Source organism: Lissotriton vulgaris, chromosome 8 (assembly GCF_964263255.1).
Source record: "Lissotriton vulgaris chromosome 8, aLisVul1.2, whole genome shotgun sequence".
NCBI classification, from domain to species: domain Eukaryota; kingdom Metazoa; phylum Chordata; class Amphibia; order Caudata; family Salamandridae; genus Lissotriton; species Lissotriton vulgaris.
In genome coordinates, this window is record NC_141696.1 from 1,305,486,880 (window position 1) to 1,305,508,547 (window position 21,668).

A 21,668-nucleotide genomic window follows, 5' to 3' on the forward strand; every position below is an offset into this window, starting at 1 on the left:
GATCTGGCACGGGTCCGCTGGGCCAAAAGGCGCGCCGGTGGGAGTCAGAGGCCTGTAAAGGCAGTTTAAAGCAGTAATGAATTCTTGCAGCTATTCAGGAGTTGCCGACGGACCCGGGTATGGTGATTAGACCGCGGGACTTTCTGGCTCCAGAGGAGCTGCAGGGGCAAGACCCCTGTCCCCCTAGTCAGCCTCCGAGGAGCTCCAAGGGGACATTGGAGAGTGAACAAGCTTCTTCGACTTCTTTTTATGGCAACGCTTAACGGAATCCGAAGGCAAAGACGTCTCCGGTCTTGCGAGCGGTCCCAGGAACGGCCCCTAGACCGGCAGCGGCGACGCGATGAATGCCGGACCTCCAGCAACTTCCGACGCTGTTCCCGCAAGGCCTTGGGGGCCATGGCACGGCAGTCACGGGAGTAATGGTTGGCCTCCAGGCTGTAGAGGCAAACATCGTGGGGGTCCGCTACCGACATATTTCGGCGACAGATCCCACAGGACTTAAAGCCGGCTTCCCTACTCGCACCAAGAGAAAAGTGGGGAGATAAAAGTCTCAAAATAGTGGTCAAAAAGAGACCAAGATACGTGCTCAATCCGGATCTGCGCTTACTGGCACGGAAAAAGAAAGAACCGACGTCAGCGCGCTTGGGTGGCGCCTAAGTACTCTCTGTGACGTCATCTCGGGGCTGACGACGCCAGTGACTGACGCGGAGCTGCAGGACGCCACCTACTGACACGCAAGGGTACTGTTAAGCAAACCTTTCCGGATCCAGTCTGACACCTGCGGATATTCTAAGGTAAGGAATCTATCACTAACGTGTCTCTTTCAGATTAAAAGAACAAGTTACTTCCCTTCGATAATGCATTATCAGGTAGAGACTATCTAGTCGCAGATTATAACAGTTTTCTTAACCTTTTGACTTCTGTGTGACACTGATTCATAATTGGTATTCAGGGACCCCCACTGAGTCATTTGAAGACAGACACCAGCTAAGCATTTCTGATGATTTGAACCATAAAACAATATACAAAAAATACAGAAGCAAGCATTCATCAAACAAAAATGATTAAGTATTTTATATAATTCACTAACAAATAAAAAAACTAATCAAAATGATAATTTTAAAGGAAAGGCTGGTGCTTTTCGAAATTCAGTGGAGGCCACTCGTTGTCCATACTATATTCTGTTTGACGCATTTGCACTGCTCCAACAAATCAATCTGGGGATACTAACTTTATTTTTAGCCTCCAATTTCAAATTCATTCCCATTCAAAGAACGTTTTAATGCTTAACTTTTGCATTTTGCTTCTTTATTTATATGCATAGAATTATTATGCTAATATTTCATTTTCTAAGCATTTGTGGATCCCTTGAGAATGCTTCACAGACTCCCTGGGGTCCGGGGACAAGAGGTTAAGAACACTGCTACAGAATATTCCCCAAGCATTAGAATGGACCTGGAAATTTAGGTGGAGTCGTTTGGCTTGGAGCCTGCATTGTCCTTACATAAAGTACGTGAGCAGGGCCTATGGAGGAGACACTGAAGCATGCCGATTTCAGTTTCTTCTCCCACCTTTTGATGCCAGGAGTGCAGAGCTAGGAGGAACACTAACAGATGTGAATATCTAAGGCCCTAAAAAGGGTGTCCCTCACACTGTAATCAGTTTTAAAAACGGAGATAATGGGAGGGTTGGTATGAAATCTGAAGCTAGATAAAGTCTCTACCAGAGAAAGCATTACCAAAGTTAAGTAATTTGTTCATCTGATAGAGACTTCTAGCCACATATTCCGTAAATTAGAACAGATATCCAAGGAATACCTTTCCGAAGTGGGTTTGCGAAACTGATTTAGGGCCAAAAAGTCCTGCAGGACCAAACAGCCAAAGTGCCCATCACAACGGACACGAGTGTCCAGGTAGTAGTGTTTGGTAAAAGTATGCAGAGTTGCCCCTTTAGCTGCCTAATAGATGTCCAGGAAAGGGACTCTGCATACTAATGCAGTGGTTGAAACCTTGGATCTGATGGAATGAGCATCCAAGCCCTCAGGGGACAGCTTTTTTGGCCAGTGTGTGGCATATCTTAATGCAGAACACTATCTACCGATACATTTCTGCATGGCCTTCCCCTTCTTAGCTGCAACATACCCTATGAAAAGTTGATCGTCCAGCCAGAACTCATTGGTACAATCAACGTGGTTCTAGGCTGTGGAGTCTCACCTCTTCTTTAGAAGTGGGAGGCAGAGCAAAGAAGGTAGGCAAGGAGATATTTTGGCCTACATGAAAGGGTGTCACTACTTTCGAAAGGATGGAGGCACATGTTCGAAGGGCCAGCTTGTGTGGGTAAAAAATGATAAAGGTAGGCTGCACACAGTGCCTGCAGCTCGCTGAACCTCCTGGCCGATGTTACGACCACTTTAAGGTTAGCAATCAAAGGGAGAAGTTGCGCAGCGTCTCAAAAGGCGTGCAGATCAGAATAGTCAGAACTAAGTTTAAGTCCCACTGGGGCATGACAAATGGCCTGAGAGGAATCATAAGTTGGATACCTTTAAGGAACCTAGTCGCAACAGGTGACTTGAACAAAGAAGGTTGGCCCGTCAGCAGCATAAATGTTCAAATTGCTGATAAATAGCCCATAATTGTGCCTAGAGCAGAACCCTTCTGGGCCAGAGAGAGAACAAATAGTAAAACCCGAGAAAGAGGTGCAGAGAGAGAGAGAGAGAGTTGATGGTCTTGGATGCACACCATGCTACAGATTTGTCCCTGTGGCAGGCATGTTCAGTCTCAGTAGAGGGCCACCTGGCTACCAGGATAAAATTTCAGACTTCAGGAGGAAGGTTGAAAACTGTCACCGCTCAATGTCCAAGCATGAAGACGGAGGGTGCACAGGTTAGGGTGCAGGAACATCCCCTGTTGCTGTGACGGAAGATCCTCCCTAAGAGGCAGCCTGACTGGAGGACTGATGTTCATGCTTAATAGCTTGGGATACTAGACTCTCCGTGCCTAACCCGGAGACCCGAGGGGGACTTGGGCCCGGTTGTTCATGATCTTCTTGAGAACTCTGGCCATCCTGGAGGCCGGAACTCCACTAGAGACAAAAGAGCCGCCTTGCAAATGCCAACGTGCAGAATTGCTGACATTGCACGTTTTCAGTGGCAGTGAACAGAATGAGACAAAGTTTTTCCATACTCACAGAAGGGATCTGGTGCCACCTCTGGGTGTAACTGTACCACTGAGGTTCTGGTAGGTGGCGACGGATGAGTTTGTCCTCCATGACATTTAAAGATCCTGCCAGGTGGTTCATCACCAGGAAGATTCCTTAATGGTCCAGCCACTTTTAGAGTAGTAAAGCCTCCTGCCACAAGGTCCGCACCGCCACCTCGTCTTGTTTCTTGCAGTGCCACATGGTAGAGGTTTTGTCTCTAAGCACCAGCCTTTCCTTGATGGACATAAGGAAGGCTCTCAACGCCAAGAGGATGGACATCAGCTCCAGAAGGTTAATCAGGAGCGGGGACTCCACCTGAAGAGCAGAGGCCTCTGATCTTCACCTCTCATAGGAGGCTGCCCCAACCCAGAAGTAGTTTATCAGTCACCACTGTCAGCTATGGCTGGGGTAGAAAGAGGTGTCTGCCGTGATACCAATTGCGGTCAAACAACCTAAACAGCACGTTCTTCACAACCTCAGCCAACGTGAACATCTTGATTTTCTCTTTCTTCAGGAAGGCGTTGAGGGTGCAAATGGAGTATAGGGCCGAGGGCCTCCGTCCTTTATTGGCACTAGAAAGTAGCAAGGTGCAGGCACCCTCTTGATGACTCCTTTAGCCAAAAGAGCTTGCACTTCCTGATGGAGTAAAGAGAGATGGTCTTCTGTTAGCCGTTCTGGGGATGGTGGAAAAGGATAAAGTGTTTCCACAAATGATAGGGTGTACCCACTTCTGAAGAACCCATTTGCCAGAGGTAATCGTCGACCACTGGGGCAGGGGCGCCTGATTCTTCCGCAAACAGGGTGGCTCTGCTGGATTGAGGGCATGCTAAATGGGCTTGGAGTCTGAGACAGCTGTAGGGGCGGGCGGGCTGGGCAGCACACTGGGATTTGCACTCTTTTTGGGCTCCACAGGCTACTCTTTGAAAGAACTGGGCAGGCTGTTGACTAGGTATGGCTGATACTGCAGATGCCCAAAGTTGTTTCTTCCGTAGTAGTAGTAGTAGTAGATAAATCTTTTATCAAATAAAGCCTATAATAAAAGCATTTTACAGAATAAAGATTTATAAAGCAAAATTTTAAAACAACAAAAAATTCCACACAGATAGTAAAATATCGTGTACAGTGAAAGAATCATAAAAATGACACATCATGTCTTTGAAATAGTCGTAAAATCCATAGGTCTAAAATTTCCATTACAGAAGAAAAGAAGGTTTCAAGCCATATAATTCCCCGACTTGGGATATGTACACTGAAACAAAACCAGGATTCCTTGACCTAAGCAGTTGTGATTGCCTTACAATTGTCTCGGTACTTTTGTCTGATTAGTCAGACACGCCCCAGGTATTTGGCTACACCACAAACTATTGTCAGAGAGAGGTGTCGGTTTTCAATATACGCAGGGCCACAATATGGCTCATAAAGCCCAGTGCCCTGCATACTGGTTTAAGCCACTTTTCTCTGGCGTTTTTATATGCCGGGCATGCCAGGAAAAGATGGGCGATAGACTCCTCAGGGTGGCCACAGCTAGGGCAGGGTTCCGGGACATGGTTTGGTCCTTTGCATTGTGAAGTTAAGGTGTTGACTTGCAGAGTTCCAAATCTCATCTGCATGTACAGGGCCCTATCCCTGGGTACCTGAATGAAGTCGAGATAAGGTTCCAGACTGCAGATGCTTTTGTGCTCTAAGAATCCCTCTGTTAGTTTCCCTGGTTTTTGGGTAGATTGATCACGTTTCGACAACTATTCCCAGTAAGCACGTTTTAACTCCTGCTTGGAGGGGGGTGTCTGAGAAGCCCAAGCCTTACTTAGCCCAATAAGGCAGTAAGGTATCTGAGGTCCACCAGCCATTTTATCCTGCGCCCTGAATCAATGGCCAACAGTTCGTCAAAAGCCGCGGCGTAGTTAGACAGCTCTGCGGACCTCTTTAGGCGAGCCCAAAAAAGCAAGGGAAGGAGTCTGGCAATATCCTGTATATTCCTCCTACCGGTGTCATAGAACAAGGGTTTCAGGGGGGTTGAGGCAGGGAGTGAGGTAATAGATCTTAAAAATTTGATCTCAGACTTGGATAAATCTCCAAGTGTCTCCATGCCCCACAGTTCTGCTCCTTAGAGGGCCGAAGGTAATGCTTTCCCCTCATAGATAGCGAGCGCCGGGGCAACCGGCCTACTCACAGAGAGGTTCTGTTCACTGATGATGGCCTCGGACACCAGTTTGTGATTTAAGAGCATCTTTTCTACGTGGGAAGCCCACTTCATACCTTTCGTGATTCTAATCCCTAGATAATCAAAGGAGTCAACCACGTCTAGAGGGACCTTGTTTAGGGAGATGTTGTTCCTAAAACATTTGGAAGGATTGATGGTCATCAGTTTGGTTTTGTCATTGTTGATGGTTAACCCCTGCTCCTTGCAAAATAAATCAAATCTGTTAAGCAGTTTCTGGCGGCCGGCGGGTGACTTTGAAATTAAAAGGGTGTAGTCGGCAAACAGAAGGGTGGGTGTCTTCTCCCCTGCTAATACGGGGGCGTCTGCTGGTTCCTCGTTAAGGTGGCCCACCAACCCATTGATGAATAAAGAGAATAGGGTGGCGGCCAACACGCACCCTTGACGTACCCCTCTGTTTACCACGATCCTCTCAGTCAGCTCCCCCTGGGTTCCCCATCTTATCCTTGCGTAGTTATCGCAGTGTAATCTTTTTAAGAAGTCAAGGATACAAGGTGGCATGCCCAGGTGCTCGATCACCTTCCAGAGTTTGTCACGAGGGACCAGGTCGAAAGCGGTCCTCAGATCTATGAAAGCCAGGTACAGGCTCCCTTTCCCCAAGGTAACTGACTTCCAATAGATCATGAAGAATCTGAGGACCTGGTCCATTGTGCCCACTTTCTGCCTAAATCCTGCCGGGAAGTGTGAAAGGATGTTTCCCTCCTCCATCCAGGTTCTGATTCTTGAGAGAAGAACCCTACCAACCACCTTCTGGAGATGGTCTTCTGTTAGCTGTTCTGGGGATGGTGGAAAAGGATAAAGTGTTTCCACAAATGATAGGGTGTACCCACTTCTGAAGAACCCATTTGCCAGAGGTAATCGTCGACCACTGGGGCAGGGGCGCCTGATTCTTCCGCAAACAGGGTGGCTCTGCTGAATTGAGGGCATGCTAAATGGGCTTGGAGTCTGAGACAGCTGTAGGGGCTCCGACGACGTCATCACGGCGCCCACGACGCCGACGACGGACGCGGAGCCGCAGACGACGCCTACCGACGCGCAAGGGTACTGCTACGCAAAATTTTCCGGATCCAGTCTGACGCCTGGGGATATTCTAAGGTAAGGAATCTATCACTAACGTGTCTCTTTCAGATAAAACTTTATCAAGACAGACACATTAAAAAATTACCTTAATTGCAGACAGAATATGGCCTCAAACTAACGTCCTATCGGAAGTATCACCAGTTATTTTACTGCTCAAGGGCAAAGTAGGAGGACCTCAAACTGTCCTACCTGATCACCCATAGTGCAATATTTGAGGACCTGGGGTTCATATCAGGGGTAGTTTCTGGTCTGCGAGGGGTTATTATTAATAATTTATATTCCTTGCACATTCAGAACTCCGGTGTACACCTCGAAAAACTGAACAGGGCCAGACTATTCAATCACTCCAGGAGTTGGAGATGTGCAGCAGATGATTGTAACATCTGTCATATCTTACTGGAGTGTCTGACCTTGCAACCATATTAGACTGCCATTTGCACAAAGTTGCAGTCACTAAGGAAAAAGACTTTGCAGCCAACTCCACATTTGCTCATCTTAGATGATGTTTTAGAATTAAGACACTTCAGGACTTAATGTACATACTCATAGATCACTAGCAACCATCTTAGTAGCAGCAAAGTTATGCATACCTAGACAGTGGCAACAGGTAACAGTTCCCACATATGATGAATGGCTTCTTGAGTTTATATAATTCCTCTATACATGTATACTGAATTATAGACTGGAAATGTTTGATGCAATTGGGAGTGTTTTCTTTGTATTCTAAAAGCGGTCCATTACTGGATGCAGGGGGGAGTACATGAATAGTATTAGCAACAGGCTCAAGAGTAGGGGTGCAGTACACTTTGGTCTATGTCATTTCATATCTGCAGATGTAGATGTGGAGGACGGTGTCACGAACGGTCTCCTATTCTATGCTGCAGCAACTCAGACTCATTTAAACATATATTCCCTATATCTGAATATTTGACATATCCTTCCTACCTACTACTTCCTAAGTATCCTAATGAATAATGAGGACCAACGCATTGATTCGAGGAATCAGGAAGGCCCTTAAGCATAAACTGAGATTTCCAGGGGTCATGGAAAATCTGGAATCACAGACTACTTCTCATCCATGACCCCATCCATGTTCATATCCACATTCTTGCCCATGTTGTATGCTGGCTCAGTACTATGTGGAGTATTCCTCCTCCTTATCAGTTATTTCCTGTACTAAATGATGTTTCAATTAGTCAGCATTATCTTTGGTATTACTCTGGGTGAATAGATGATGCTTATAGCATTGGGGCATGGCTACCATGTGGAATGACTGTATACATATGTGTTCAATGTAAATTTGATGGATAGCCTTATTCATTCTGAGCACAGTCTTCTCATTTGATTGCTTCGTCTTGCCTTTCAAGCTCTCAGATGATTGAGACCACCATTTGAAATTGAAGATCTTATGGACCTTATTCATAATAAATTTCATAATCTGGAAGAGAATCATTTCTCTAATCCCCATCCTCCTTTTTCCTCACACCTCGTCCCTATTTTCCATGTTCCTCTCAATTTCACTCCTGTACTTCCCTATTTCCCCTTTATTTTATTGTGCCTATTATTTACTGAAATGTACATTGCCACTAATGGGCATGGGGGTCAAGTGTTTACATCTGTGTCACTGGGATACAGCTATCAGTTGGTTATTATACTGTGTATTATACCCAAGATTAACCATCAACTGTGAACATTTATGGTCACAGCAAGAATAACTCACAGCTATGTTAATTTACATTTGAAATTTAATGTCATAAATAAATATTGAAAAAACCCATTAGAACCACATTGAGGTCCTAATATAACATAATGAAGGAAGGTTGCTCCTTGACCAGTGAGTACCAGATCTTGATGCAAAGCACAATCCATCGAGAGATCGTCAGCTTGTGCACCACCTTTCCCTTCTCTGTCCTGGAGAACCGCACATAAAGCGGTTCATTCACCGGATGTTCTTTGGTGTGATATATGTTAAAGCTGACTGCTCTCTTGGAGTCCAAGTGGTGGGGTCTCTCGTCCTCTTTTCAGATATGAGGTGTAGCAGAAAATGCTGGAATGGTGACAGATTGTCTGATGTGAAAAGCCATTACCACTTGCGGCAGAAATGAAATTCTGGACCTCTGCATCAGCTTATGTGGAAAGGATGTTGTATATGGCATTTGGCAGCTCGTATGGCAATCAAGAAGACCGCTTTGTAGATCAGGAGAGGTAATGGACAACTGTGCATCTGCTCAAAGTGAATACACATTAAAAAGGTGAGATCTAAATTTAAATCTCACTGTTGCATCACAATAGAGATTAGTGGAAATAAATGATGTAAACCCTTTAAACATCTCATCACAACAGGTGATTTAAACAAAACATGCTGATCTGACAATCACAAAAATTATGAGATAACAAATAGTGCCAAAAGCAAGTCCTTCCTGGGCCAGACATAAAACAAATAATAAAACGTAAGAAACTGGGTTCCCGGCTAAGGTGGGGGTGAAGCAGCAATCACAAACAGGTTGAAGCCACAATCAAACCCCAATTTACTTTGTGCGTAACTCACTGGTAGCTGGCACGAAAGCAGTAAGGCTTTACTTAGAGGCAATGTGTTAAGTATTTATGCAGCACGTCAAACAGTAATGACGTGAAACAACACAAGAAAAATCCCACACCAGTAAAATGGATACATCATTTAAGACCAAAAGGACAAAAATCCTATCCGTAGATCCGGAAACATGCAATTTTAAAGATTTAAGTGAAAATAGTCCCAAAAAGCACAAAGATCAACTGTGGTTATCTTGTCACGCCAGACCGGGACAAAGTCACAAATTCATGCAGACTGTGATGTAGCACAGGCCAGTAAAGGTACCCAGTCGGCCCACTAAACTAGACTCTTGGTTACGGAGCCCCACGTCAAGGATGGGTTGAGCAGCGGCGGTTCCTAGGAGCTGTGCAGCTGTAATGAAAGGTCCTGCATCAGCATCTAGGATGGAGCAGTTGAGGGGCTTGTGATGGGAAGGCCTGAGTCGAGGATTTGTAGAGCTCCAACTGGTTCTCAAGGAACTGAGAACCTTGCGATGCAGAGTCCTGTGCTGGCGTTTAGGATGGCGTTGACGAGGGGAATGCGATGCGAAGACCTGCATTTAAGTTGTATCATGCACTAGCTCTGCTGCAGGGTTTTTGGGAGGAGATGCATTGGTTCTGTAGGGACCACAGCTGGGCTGTCAGAGCACCTTTAGGCCCACTTTCAAGGGCCCAGGACAGGGTGGCGCCACTTGGGAGGGCAGTACTCCTAGATGGCAGACTTTAGGTGCTGGGTTCCAGGTTATTGGAGCCTGTTCTGCCCCTGAGGCCAGCCAACTAGCCCTTGGAGTCACTTTGGTGGTCCTGAGTTCAAGATGCAGGTCCCACCCTTCTAACTCAACAGAGGGACAGCACAGCAAGGCGGTTAAGTGGCAGCTTCTTTGCAGCCAAGCAACACAGCTGTCCATCTTAGTCTTTCACAGGCCCAGATGTGTACTGAAGAGTTTGGGTCTGAGGTTCAATATTTATACCTGTTCCCCCACTTTGAAGTAGTAGGAGTTTCTAGATGATTTCACCCCCTGAGGTGTCAGGCATCCCCTTCCTGCCAATGCCCCAGCTTGTCTGGGAACACAAAAGAGTAGTCACAAAGCTTTCCACAATGTAGGACCAGCATATCTGAACCACCACCTCTCATTCAACATACCTGCCAGACAACTACGCTCTGCCCAACTTGCCCTGGCCACGCCTCACGGATCCACAAGACCAGAACCGGAGAAAAATCCTTCTCCTACCTTGCCACCAAGACCTAGAACACCTGACCCAATTTAGGAAGGATCTCAAGACATGGCTCTTCGACTGAACCTCCAACCCCAGATGGATCCGCCCCCCCCGAGTCGCCGCTCTATACAAACTCCTGATTGATTGATTAACAAACCCTTTGTGAGAGTGCTCAGGCAGTCTTTGTGATGTGCATCTGTGCTGGGTGACAGCTCCTCCCCCTCTTTGATTCAAAGTGACCCATGCTGCCAACACCTAGCTTTCCTTGTCTCCCTGTCTGGGAGCAATACACAAAGACCAATTGCCGGCTACACCTAGCTTTGTGACCCAGGATACAGGCACCAAATGGTTGGAACAAGAAAATGCCAACTTTCTGAAAGTGCCATTTTCAAAATTGTGATGAAAAATCTGATTTTATTATTAAAGAGACCATTTAATTACAATTCTTTAGACACCAAACTAGACCCATCTACCTGTTCCCAATGGAGAGTCATCCCTTATTAAATGTAATAAGGAAACCCAATGTTATTCTACGGAGAGGTAGGCCTTTGCAGTAGTGAAAAACAAATGTATGATTTATTTACTACTAGGACATGTAAAAGTAAAAAGAAAATGTCTAACTGTTTTAATACACTGCATGTTGCCCTCTGGGCTGATCAGGGACTATCCGAGGGGTTACATATGTATTAAAAATGAAGGTTTGGCCATGCAAAAGTTTTTTCTTGCTATGTTGAAATGGCAGTTTAAAATTGCGCAGACACTAATCCAACTGAAAATTCTTCACCGGGTCTATGTTTCTGGCACTAGGTTGATGCAGATCGGCCGTAGTGTGGATGGACTCTTTAAAAGGCAATGCGGGGAGGTGGGAACCTTTTTTCATATACTTTGGGAATGCCCGGTACTTCAGCTCTATTGGAAGCGATTGCTTGACTGCATGCATGAGGTCTGGGGGGGTGGAGTTGCGCCAAGAGGCGAAGAGATGTATTTTAAATATCTGGGAGCCTACGGACCTGCCACCGAAGGGGGGGCTTTGGGTTACATTGGGACTGACAATTGCGAAGCAGTAGCGCCTCCGACACTAAGTGCCTGGAAAAAAGACATGGACTGGTGCATGCTGCAAGAAAAGACAGTATATGTGGCAAGGTGCTGTCCCTGGAAGTGGGTGGCAGTGTGGTCTAACTGGAATGACTATCGAGGATCCATATGTGAGCCTACCCGAATCATACCCATTGACAGTCTGATTACACTGTGAATCTAACTTGTGATTGCTTTGCTTTGTAACACCTGGTATTGAAAATGCTATGGGCAAACTGCGTTCTTTATGGTGCAATTGTGACTAATGTAATTCCTGATTGTGCTGACCTCCACTCTTCATTTGTTATGAATAAAACGTTTTTAAAATTGTGCACAGAGGCTGCAATGACAGGCCTGAGACGGGTTTTAAGGGCTACTTAAGAGGGTGGCAGAATCAGTAGTGCTGGCCAACTAGCAGCATTTAGTTTACATTCCCTGGGTACATGTAGTACCATTTTACCAGGGACTTACAAGTAAAATAAATTTGCCAATTAGGTGTTACCCAATTTGACCATGTCAGGGGGAGAGAGCACAAGCAGTTTAAAACTGGTTAACAGTCGTAAAGTGCACAGAGTCCTAGCGCTGACAAAAACAAATTCAGCAAAATGTGGAGGGTAAAGGCAAAAGTTTGGGGGAAACTCTGTAGGAAGGGCAGGTTCCAACACAAAACATCTTGCAATTTATCTTGCAGTGGATCAATTTGGCTGGTGCTGCACTTGTGCCACATCCGAGTGTAACTGCCATTCGTGGTCAGCAAGAAGTTGGAGTTCACCCGTTCTAGAGTTTACAGATCCCACCAAGAATTTCACCACTAAAGAAATTCCATGGTCACCAGCCACTTCCAGAGGCATAGTGCTTCCTGGAACAGGCCCCAAAACCCCAGCTTAGCCTGTTTGTTGCATACCACTTGGCAGTGGTTTTGTTCATGAGCATCTGCATCAGCCTTTCTCTGATGGTGCGCTGGATGGCCTTCAACACTAAGCGACTTGCTCTAGGCAACAACAAACTGATGAGGAGCCGAGCTTCAGCCGGAGATCAGATGCCTCTGATCTCCACCTCTCCCAGATGTCCTTCCCAACCCAGAAGAAAAAAATCCATCACCACTGTCAAATCTGGGTGAGATAAGGAGAGGACTCTGCCACTGATTCAATCGTGGTCCAGCAAGCACCACTGGAGATCTTTTGCAGGCTCTTCGGAAATATGGATATAATCTGAGAGATCCACTCCTCCCCCAGTGCCGTGCCCACTGAGACTTGAGATTGCATTGCAGAGCCAGCATATGCAATTTGACATGTGCCACCAGTAGGAAACAAGAAACCAGCAATCCCAACAGTGTCAGTCATCCGCACTGTGATCCAGGATAGAAGCAGGAACATCGGGATCATAGCCCGGATGCGCTGGACTCTCCGAACTGGGGAAAAGGCACAAAACGGTATAATTTCCAGAACAGTAACCTTAAACAGAAGCACCTGCGGAGTCCGGTGTAATTTCAGCACATTGAGAAGCACCTCAAAGATGTTAGGAAGTTCACCCTAATCTTGCTGTGGTTGATGACTGCCTTGGGTGAAGTCGCCTTCAACAGCCAGTTATTGAGGTTGGGGAAGACCGGCATCCCCGATCATTCAAAGTTAGGCTGCGAACACCATGTTCACTTGAACACCATTGGGGTTTTGGGGAGACCAAAATGAAGTACTGTAAACTGAAAATGCTCCAGACACACTGCTAATACAGGTAGTGCCTGTGGACCTGCAGGACGGGCATATGGAAATAGCTGTCCTGCAGTGCAAACAATAACTTCAGTCTCAGAGGTCTAGTGCAGACAGGAACTGGGCTAGCATTGGCATCTTGAATTTGCCCTTCCACAGGAAGGCGATGAGAGCGTAAAGATCTAAAAAACGAAGGTTGCCGTCCTTGTTTGGCAAAGGAAGTAGCAGGAAGTAATGTCCAAATCCTCCTTCTGTGGTCAGAACCCTATGAATGGTCCTTTAGCCCAGAAGGTCCTACACATCATGCTGCATCCAGATGGTTTTTGAAGGCGTGGCTAGGAAGACTAAAATAGGAGAGTATAGCCCTAACTGATAATTAAAAGGATTGTCTGACATGATGGTTTATCACCCTTGGAGAAAATGCCAGATCCAGCCAGACAGGGTAGGTGAGTGCCCAGCAGGACAGCGTGCTGTCTCCGATGCCCTGGGCATTCTCTTTGTAAGCTGTGGATAGGACTGCTGGGCTGGCTCCCATGTCAGATTAGGATCAAAAAAGGCAAAACTGTTAATCAAACTGTGTGGATGGGGAAAGACTGTGAACATGTTGTGACCCTGCTTTCTTTTTAGTTGTTTGTTTTATAAACCGAATTTTATTATTTCGAGCAAATAACCACATTGTTACATTACCACATACTTTGCTGTGATACTGATCTTGGAGTTGCACAGTACAAACACTTCTGGGTAAAAACATTTTAAAACATCCCCACATGTTATCCACTTCCCCCATATCTTTTCATGTATCTACCAGGGCAGTCCTGGGATATGTAGACAGCTTTTTCGCTTGTGGAGCACCAGTCCATCGCCATTTTCCAAGGAACGATTGTGGGAAAGGCATTAGGATTTACCTTGCCAGTGGACACCAACACCACAAAGCTGTCAAGCGTGTTGGGTTATGTAAATATGTCAGGATTGCCTGGAGGTTGCTGGGAGTGCAGAGCGACCTGCTCATTGGTCAGCCCAAGCATGGTTTACCCCTAGTGCATATACATGAGAGCTTTAGAGGTCCTTTAGGTACTTAATCAGGCTGGAGTAGCTCCATAAGAACATTAGCATTTGCCTCCAGAGTAGGTAGTTGTAGATTCAGAACTTCTGTCACCCTCTGGATAAAGACAGGAAAGAGATGCTTTCTAAGCTGGTAGGGGGGGGGAGGAGAAACAAGGACAGTATCTGTAGAAGTGTCCAAGCCACTGGCATCTTATAGTTCCTCATACTAATTGGTCTACTCCTATTGGGGGCGGACATCACCCTCTTCATCGAAATTGTCAATGACTGAATCAGTGCCATAAAGGTTGCTTAAAGTCTGAGCCCTACTGCATGGTCAGGGCTAAGTACCAGTATTTGCAGGGCAGCTGACTAACTGTGCTCTGGCTGTACAGAACACAGCATTGGTCGAGGTAGATTTTGCTTTGAGTCAGATAACAAAATGGGCTGCAAATCTTCCTCCAATGTTGACACTGGGGTCAATTCAGAGGGAACCGGCGCAGCATGTGGCGCAGGGACTGAAGTCGACACAGAAGCCGGTGCTGAACCTAAAGGATATTAGAGTGGTACAGACTGTGCCGATGGTGAGTGTGCTGGCTGAAGTCAGACTGGAGGTCCCCAGCGGATCCTTTGGGGCTGAAGGCACACCAGAGGGAACTGCTAAGGTGCCGAAAATGCACAGAATGGCCTTCCTAAAGGCATCCACTTGCTACAACATCGCCAACTGACCTGAAAATTCGAGGTGCATCAGGACTAGGCTTCCATTCAGCTCCGGTAGAGATAGGGAGCGAGACAGGAGTGAGGTGCAAGAGAGGGGTGGGGTTCGAGAGTGTTGGGAAGGAGCTGATTGCACTTAGATTTCTTATGCTTCTTCTTGGACTTACCCAAAGACTTGGACCGCAAAGAAGATGTGCTGCAGGACTGACTTCAACCTCAACTGGTCACGGCATGAAGCCTTCCAATGTTTAGCAACACAAAGCTTACCCTTGACGTTCTGTATGGCATTTGGTTTCATCTGGGCGCAGTCCCTTAAAATTGTGTTTCAAACTCATTCACGTAGGCATACCTCGTTAGGATCTCTCACAGACATTTGTTTGTGACAGTTCCTGCATAGTTTAAGCACTGTTGTCTTACAAGGTGACATTTCAGTTGCTCAATAGAAAAATCTTCAGAAAAAGTCTTGAAAATACTAAAGAGTAGCTCTTGATCCATGTCTAAAGGAGTAATAACAAATAAATTGATAACAGCACTCATGGCAGGAGCTTATATGCATCTCTGCTCTTCACTTCCAGAGCAGAATGATGTCAGCAGTGAGGCGTCAATGCCGCCAACTGGCGTGCCGGAGTACTCCTCTGATGTTTCTGGATCAAGTCTGATGTTTCTAGAAAATTCATAAGGTGAGGAATCTGCAGTTAGAAGTATCCATCAGAAACATAAAACATATTGATCATTTAATGTCCGAGCTAATACGTTGCTCATGTCCTTTGGCAAGGTTAGCAATTTGCTTACAATCTCTGTTGAGAAGTAGAAACATAATTCTGATTTTCTTTGCTCATGGAAGAGCATACTACAAAGCTCTCTGGGACCAGATGTTGCATCAAAAGCTATAGATCACCTGTTGGTTGCCTGTGATGCTTCACAATGGAGCAGGGACTTGAGAATGGCTTAGACCAAGTAACTAGGATAGAGTCAATAAGGGCATTGTTGACGGGGAACAAGGGTTCAGAGGTCGAAAGCACAGGTTGCACAATTTTCTTGAAGAGATTGCTCTAATCTCTTCAGTTGGATGTAGTAATTCCAGGAATTCCAAAGTGACCACAATATAATCTGCTTACAGTGGGCTCAATGGATGGCCCACCTCAAAATTGGAGCTGTCCATCTACCAGTGTAGGTCTGGGTCAACCAACTGGAAGAGAAGAGCTGCACGTAAGGCAAGGGATCCCTTTGCTGTTGGTGATAGTGCCTTCAGAGACATCACTGGAAGGCCCTCAACCACCATCTGGTGTGAGTAACCAGCAGGATGGATGAGGCTATGAGCAAAGCAGGTGTGAGACCTGTAAAACTGGGAACTGCGACTACATTAGAAATCTCATGATCATCTCTAGAATATTCATTATCCTCCGAGAAGGAGGAAAGGCCTTATGCAGGAAGCTTCTAGGACACAGCTGTCACAGTATGGGGATTAGTCTTCACCAACCAGCTGTCACAGTATGGAAACAGACTTCTGACAGCACCAGAGAAGCTGCCTCAACTGCAAACACTTGAGTGAAAAAACAAGATGCAGTCTTCTGCCCGAGTGTCAAGACTGCAAACTGATAGCACTGGGACCTCCACAGCAAACATCAGGACATGCCTTTGACAAGGGAGGTTTGGAAGATAGAAGTAAGTGTCTTGGATGTGCAAAGAAGCCAATCTACCACATACAGGGCCAGCTTCCTGGCTCAGAGATAACATCTTGAATGTGTCCTGCTGAATGAAAAAGTTCAAAAGGCACAAATCCAGAATGGATCTCAGACATACCGGCCTTCTTGAAGATCAAAAAGTAAATGGAGCAAAATCTGGTGCCCCTTTCTTATGGAGCGCCGTGTGTAAGACTCCTTAGTTCATCAAGGGCCTCTGCCTACAAAATCGAGGTGTAGACCGAAGAGCACATAGTGATGGAGTGAAAAGGGTCAGGGAACGGTAGAGCGTAACCCCTGCAGCTCAGCTGGATGACCCAGTGGTACGTCATGATCAAGTCCCAACTCGTCGAAAGTGGGAGACACTTACCCCGGATGATGTTGGTTTATTTGGGGTTGGGGAGGGGCTTTTAATCACCTTCTTCTGTGCATCCATAATTCTAATTTAGCATGATAATTGTGTCAGAGCTAGAGCACAACTTCTTCACTAAGACAAATTACTCTTGTGCCACTAAGATACTTCAGTCAACTTAAAAGGCAGAGCATGCAACAACTCTGAATGCAAGTCCTAGACTGATCCTGAGAGCGGCATTGTAGATGATGCAGGACAAAGACGGAATGGTACAGCAGTCCGCAACTTCTTAGGTGCAGCGTAGAGAGAGACTATGAAAAAACTGAATTTTGGGACATCTGGGTTGAAGCTTCCAGAGTCGCCCAGGGGAATCCACTCTAGGAGAGTGGCCAGGAGAGTATTCAAGCAGTCTTGAGATAGCTAACAAAGCCAGATAGAAGGCCTCAACCTGACTGGGGTTGGCAGTTGGCATCAGAAATACTAGCAGATTGTTTTGCAACTTTGTAATTGACTCAGAGCCTGACTTCTGGGACAATTTTTGACTGAATGGTTCTGAGAACAGGATTGTTTCTCTGAAGAAGAGAATTTAACTTTTTCTGTTGCATTTTTTTAGAAAGATCTTTTCAGGATATCATTCCCTAACTGGAGACCAACCTGTAGTAGAAAGGATACCCTTGGCTGTCACTTCATTCCTTGGCCTTCTGCTTCCTGATGCCCTTCATGTGTATTAAGGACCACAAAGCACACACTACAGCGTTATTGCTTGATGCAAGACACCACATGTCGTCATTGTTGTAAGGATCCAATAAAGATGGCTGCTGCTCTTACAACAGGGATCGAACAATGAAACTTTAGTTGGAGACATTTAACCTAGTCGCTGTCATAACTTAGCACTGCAAATCAGGTCAATATGCTGTGAAAAATCAGGAACTTATGTCAGTGTACCGGTTGGAGCTTATTATACGCAAGTGATTACATGTCTGGAAAACAGAGTCATGGGTGGAGCTTCATGGCACAAACAGGTGGCACTCCAGGGCTGCTGTTTAGGAAAAAGATTTTGGGACTGGTCTCACACCTACTGCCATACTCAGTGTGAATAATCTGCAGAATGATGTATCTAACAGAAATTGTTTGTAGCAGAAAGGCAACAGATGCAGTAAAACACATGTAATAAACCTAGAAGAGGGTGCAGCCAACACTTATACAAGAGAAATGAATTACATCTTTCACATGTATTTTGTTAAAATGTATAGCAACTCAAGGTGCGTAAAACCTAAAAATATTTATATGCAAGCATTCAGAGGTTAGTATCTAATTGGTAGCAGAAGAACATCATAGTTGAAATAAATTAGCAGTGCTACAGACTACTTCAGAAAGGTGAAATCACAGAGCTTGGATGGTTTAACTGCTTACCTCCATAAAAGGCTCTAGAAAAGATTATAAAGCCTGGAAACCAAACATGAACATGCTACAAACATGAACATGAACATTGACAGGGTTAGTTGGTTAGTGTCAACTGCACATTTTTTAAAAAATATTTATGGTTTGCAATTAATTTTCCCTTTTGTTCTGGTGCTTGTGAACAATCACACATGCAACCAGCACTGGCACACTGACAATGATGACTCACAATTTGACTTATATCTCAAAATGAGCTTACTGAGCAATCACCAAACCAAAAAAAGACACAGAATGAAGGAAAGGCCCCAGAGTAATGTTCAGCAAAACATTCTAACAGGTTGCTTCATCCGGGAACACCCGCGTGCACTCACACACACGCACACACACACTCTAAAGTGCATCTTGGTAATAAATTTAAGATTAAACGATAAAGTTGAGGGCAGGTTTTGTATTTGTGGTTAAAAAACAAAACATTCATGCATCTTAATATTTATTTGTTGAAACAAAACTGAAGAAATCCCTTACTACCTCACAAATTTTACTTACCTGGGTTCTTAATATTCTTAGTTGAACTATTCCTTCATTCTCCTCTTCTCTCATTCTTTCCGTGGTGAGCTGCAACCTTCCAATCAAATTTATCTTTCCCCTTTTCTGAACTTTAGCATTTTTTCTGAAAAAAAGGGAGTAGTGAAAGTAAGCCAACAACTTAAGTTATGATGTATACATCTGGCACTACCGTTACTGCTTACTTTAGTTAAGCTTATGTTACTTACCTGGGTAGCTAACAGACTATATGTCACGTTACTTCTAAAGTCTACACATTTGTTGAATAATTTATTTGGTGCACAGATTCATGCACCCCAAGTTTAAAGGGAAAGATGGATCACTATTATATGCTCTTAACACAGCATTCCCGGATCTCACGGCAAGGGGGGCTCCACCAGATTCGGTCTCAGAAAGTGCCATCTTTCTTGCATTGGTATGCCCCCACTTTTTTCGGACTGCTGATGTGCTTTAACTGAGTGTGTCCTGCCAACCAAGTACCCAGGGCCTGTGTTCCTTCCATAAAAACTGTGTTGAAACAAAACCCAATTAGCATCTCTGGCCACCTATCAGCCCCTAGTAAATGGTACCCTGGGTACCCAGGGCATGGTGACCAGAGAAGACCCCTAAGGGCTGCAGCACTTATTGTGCCACCCTTAGGGGCCCTGTACCTGGGTACCCACACACTGGTTTTGGCAGGGTGAGTGCCTAGGAACAGAACTAAACAATGAGTCGACATGGCACACATCCCTGTATGCCATGCCCACAAACCCACTGCCCTGGTATACATCAGTCACCCCTCTAGCTGGGTGCCCTATGCCAGTGGTGTGGGCCCAGGTGCATGAGCCCTGTGCCCCTACAGTACCCAGGGCAATTCCTGGGCACTGTAAGTGCAGTGATGCCATTAAGAGAATATGGTGCTGGGAGACTGTCATTACGAACTCCACAGTACCATAATGGCTACACTAGAAGACTGACAAGTTTGGTACCAAACTTCTCAGCACATTAAACCCGCACTGATGCCAGTGTGAGATTTAATGTAAAATGCACCAGAGGGCATCTTAAAGATGCCTCCTGAAAACCTAACTTACAATCCACATCTGGCTGAGTGGCTGCAGAGGCTGCCATACAACAGACATGTTGCTGGACCCCTGGGTAGGAGAGCCCCCGCGCCCCTGGGCCTGCAACAATGCACATCCTGGGCGAGGTGCTAGGTCTCCTCACCCAGGATGGGCAGGGGGAAGCTTCAAAGGCATGCCTCCTCTGAGTTTCTCCAGACCATTTGTTGTACCCAGCAACCAGCCCCCACCAGTCCTACCCCCCACTCTGGCGGAAAGACTGGCGGGAAAAACTACGCCAGGAAGGGGGGTGTACCAGCCTGTGCCAACCCGACCCCTCAGGTGGGGGAGACGAGGTGAAACACTACCCCGGGCTCCGGCCATCTTGAAGATGGGGAGCCCTGCCCAATCACAGCTAGGCTCCTGCCCCCCTTCCACAGGAGAGGAGCAGGCTAGGGGGTGTACTCACCCCAAGGCAGGGACCCATTGGTCCCGGTCCTTGCCCTACCTGTAAAGCCCCTAAATTCAGTATTTAGGGGCTCCCTGAACCTTCCCTCAGATGCCGATACGAAAAGATGAAAGAAGATCAAAAAGAAGAAGACCCGCCGTGCAGCTGCTAACAACACGACGACAACAACTGACTTGGCCCCAGCCCTACCGGCCTGTCGATCCTGGACTCTGCTCCTGCTTAATCCCGGCGACTCCTGCGGACAGCAACCTTGGGACACCCGGAGGACCTGCCTGCCTTGAGCCTTTTCAAGACTGGGACTCAGATCAGCAGAGGCTCTGCTGCAACAACCCACCTGGTGCCAACCAGGAAGCTCTGGACCAGCCCACTCTACACCCGCTGAGCCCGGGCCGGGCCCAACCGAACCAAGACCACGAGGACGTCCCCCCCGGCGACTGGGACCCGAAGTCTAGTGCCCAAAGACCCTCCTCGACGAACCAGCAGACTCAGAACCAGGGGCCACCCCAACCGCGACCAGCCGAGTGTAAGCTTTTCCGACACCCAAAGACACCCCTGCACCCGGCGCCCTACAGCCTCCTGTGCCTCCCTTTGGGGTACCTACCTGTGCTCCAAGATCCCAACTTACCTCTCGGAGTGCTGGTCGCCCCTGGAGAGTCTCTGTCCCCGGGCCTGCAGCCTTTGTTCCTTTTTTGACCTTTCCCATTGGAAGACATTGAGCGCCGGACGGCTCAAAAGCACCCTGCACCCAGCCACCTGGCTTTGACCCCTGTGTCCTATCTTACTTCCCCCCTTGCCCTGAGTAAGTGACCAGGAGCCCAGCTCCCACAGCCGCGTGCCTGCTAACCAGCAGCCACCAACCGAAGGCCCCCTTCCCTAATTGGATATCACTGGGCCTACCTACCTCTGCACCCGGCCGCCCCTGTGCCACTGGGAGTGAACTAACTGTACCTGGGGGACTCCTGAGTCTATGCTCAGACCTTAACTTTACCAACCAAGTACTCACCGGTAATTTACTTACCTGCCATTGGATAACATTGACTCATTTTGACTCGAAAATTTTCCAAGTGTGAAGTTTTGAAATCTGAAAATATTCACATAAAATCAGCCAAAGTCCAAATTCCGAAGTACTCACCTGTGATCAGGGGAGAAGCCAGTACTGTACCTTTCAGCCCAGTGCTGAACCGCAAAAGTAATCCCTAGCGGGGTTACTAGTAATCGGCATTTTCTCCATAGGAACCCATTGTCTGCTTTTCTATGAAATTTCTTGTGTCTACTTTTGAAAATCACATGAAATACTTAAACGCAATTACCTACCTGTTTGGAGTTAAGACCCCAGGGCTGGC

The 21,668-nt window shown here is 46.4% G+C and overlaps 1 protein-coding gene across 1 annotated transcript in view; it reads right to left on the reverse strand.

Annotated features, from left to right (window-relative positions):
- Nucleotides 1-21,668, reverse strand: part of CUL5 (cullin 5) — a 787,955-nt gene that overhangs the window by 57,323 nt on the left and 708,964 nt on the right. The window contains exon 18 of the mRNA XM_086935237.1: nucleotides 18,802-18,925. Coding sequence (XP_086791363.1) covers nucleotides 18,802-18,925 — 124 coding nt within the window. The remainder of the gene's footprint in view (nucleotides 1-18,801; nucleotides 18,926-21,668) is intronic.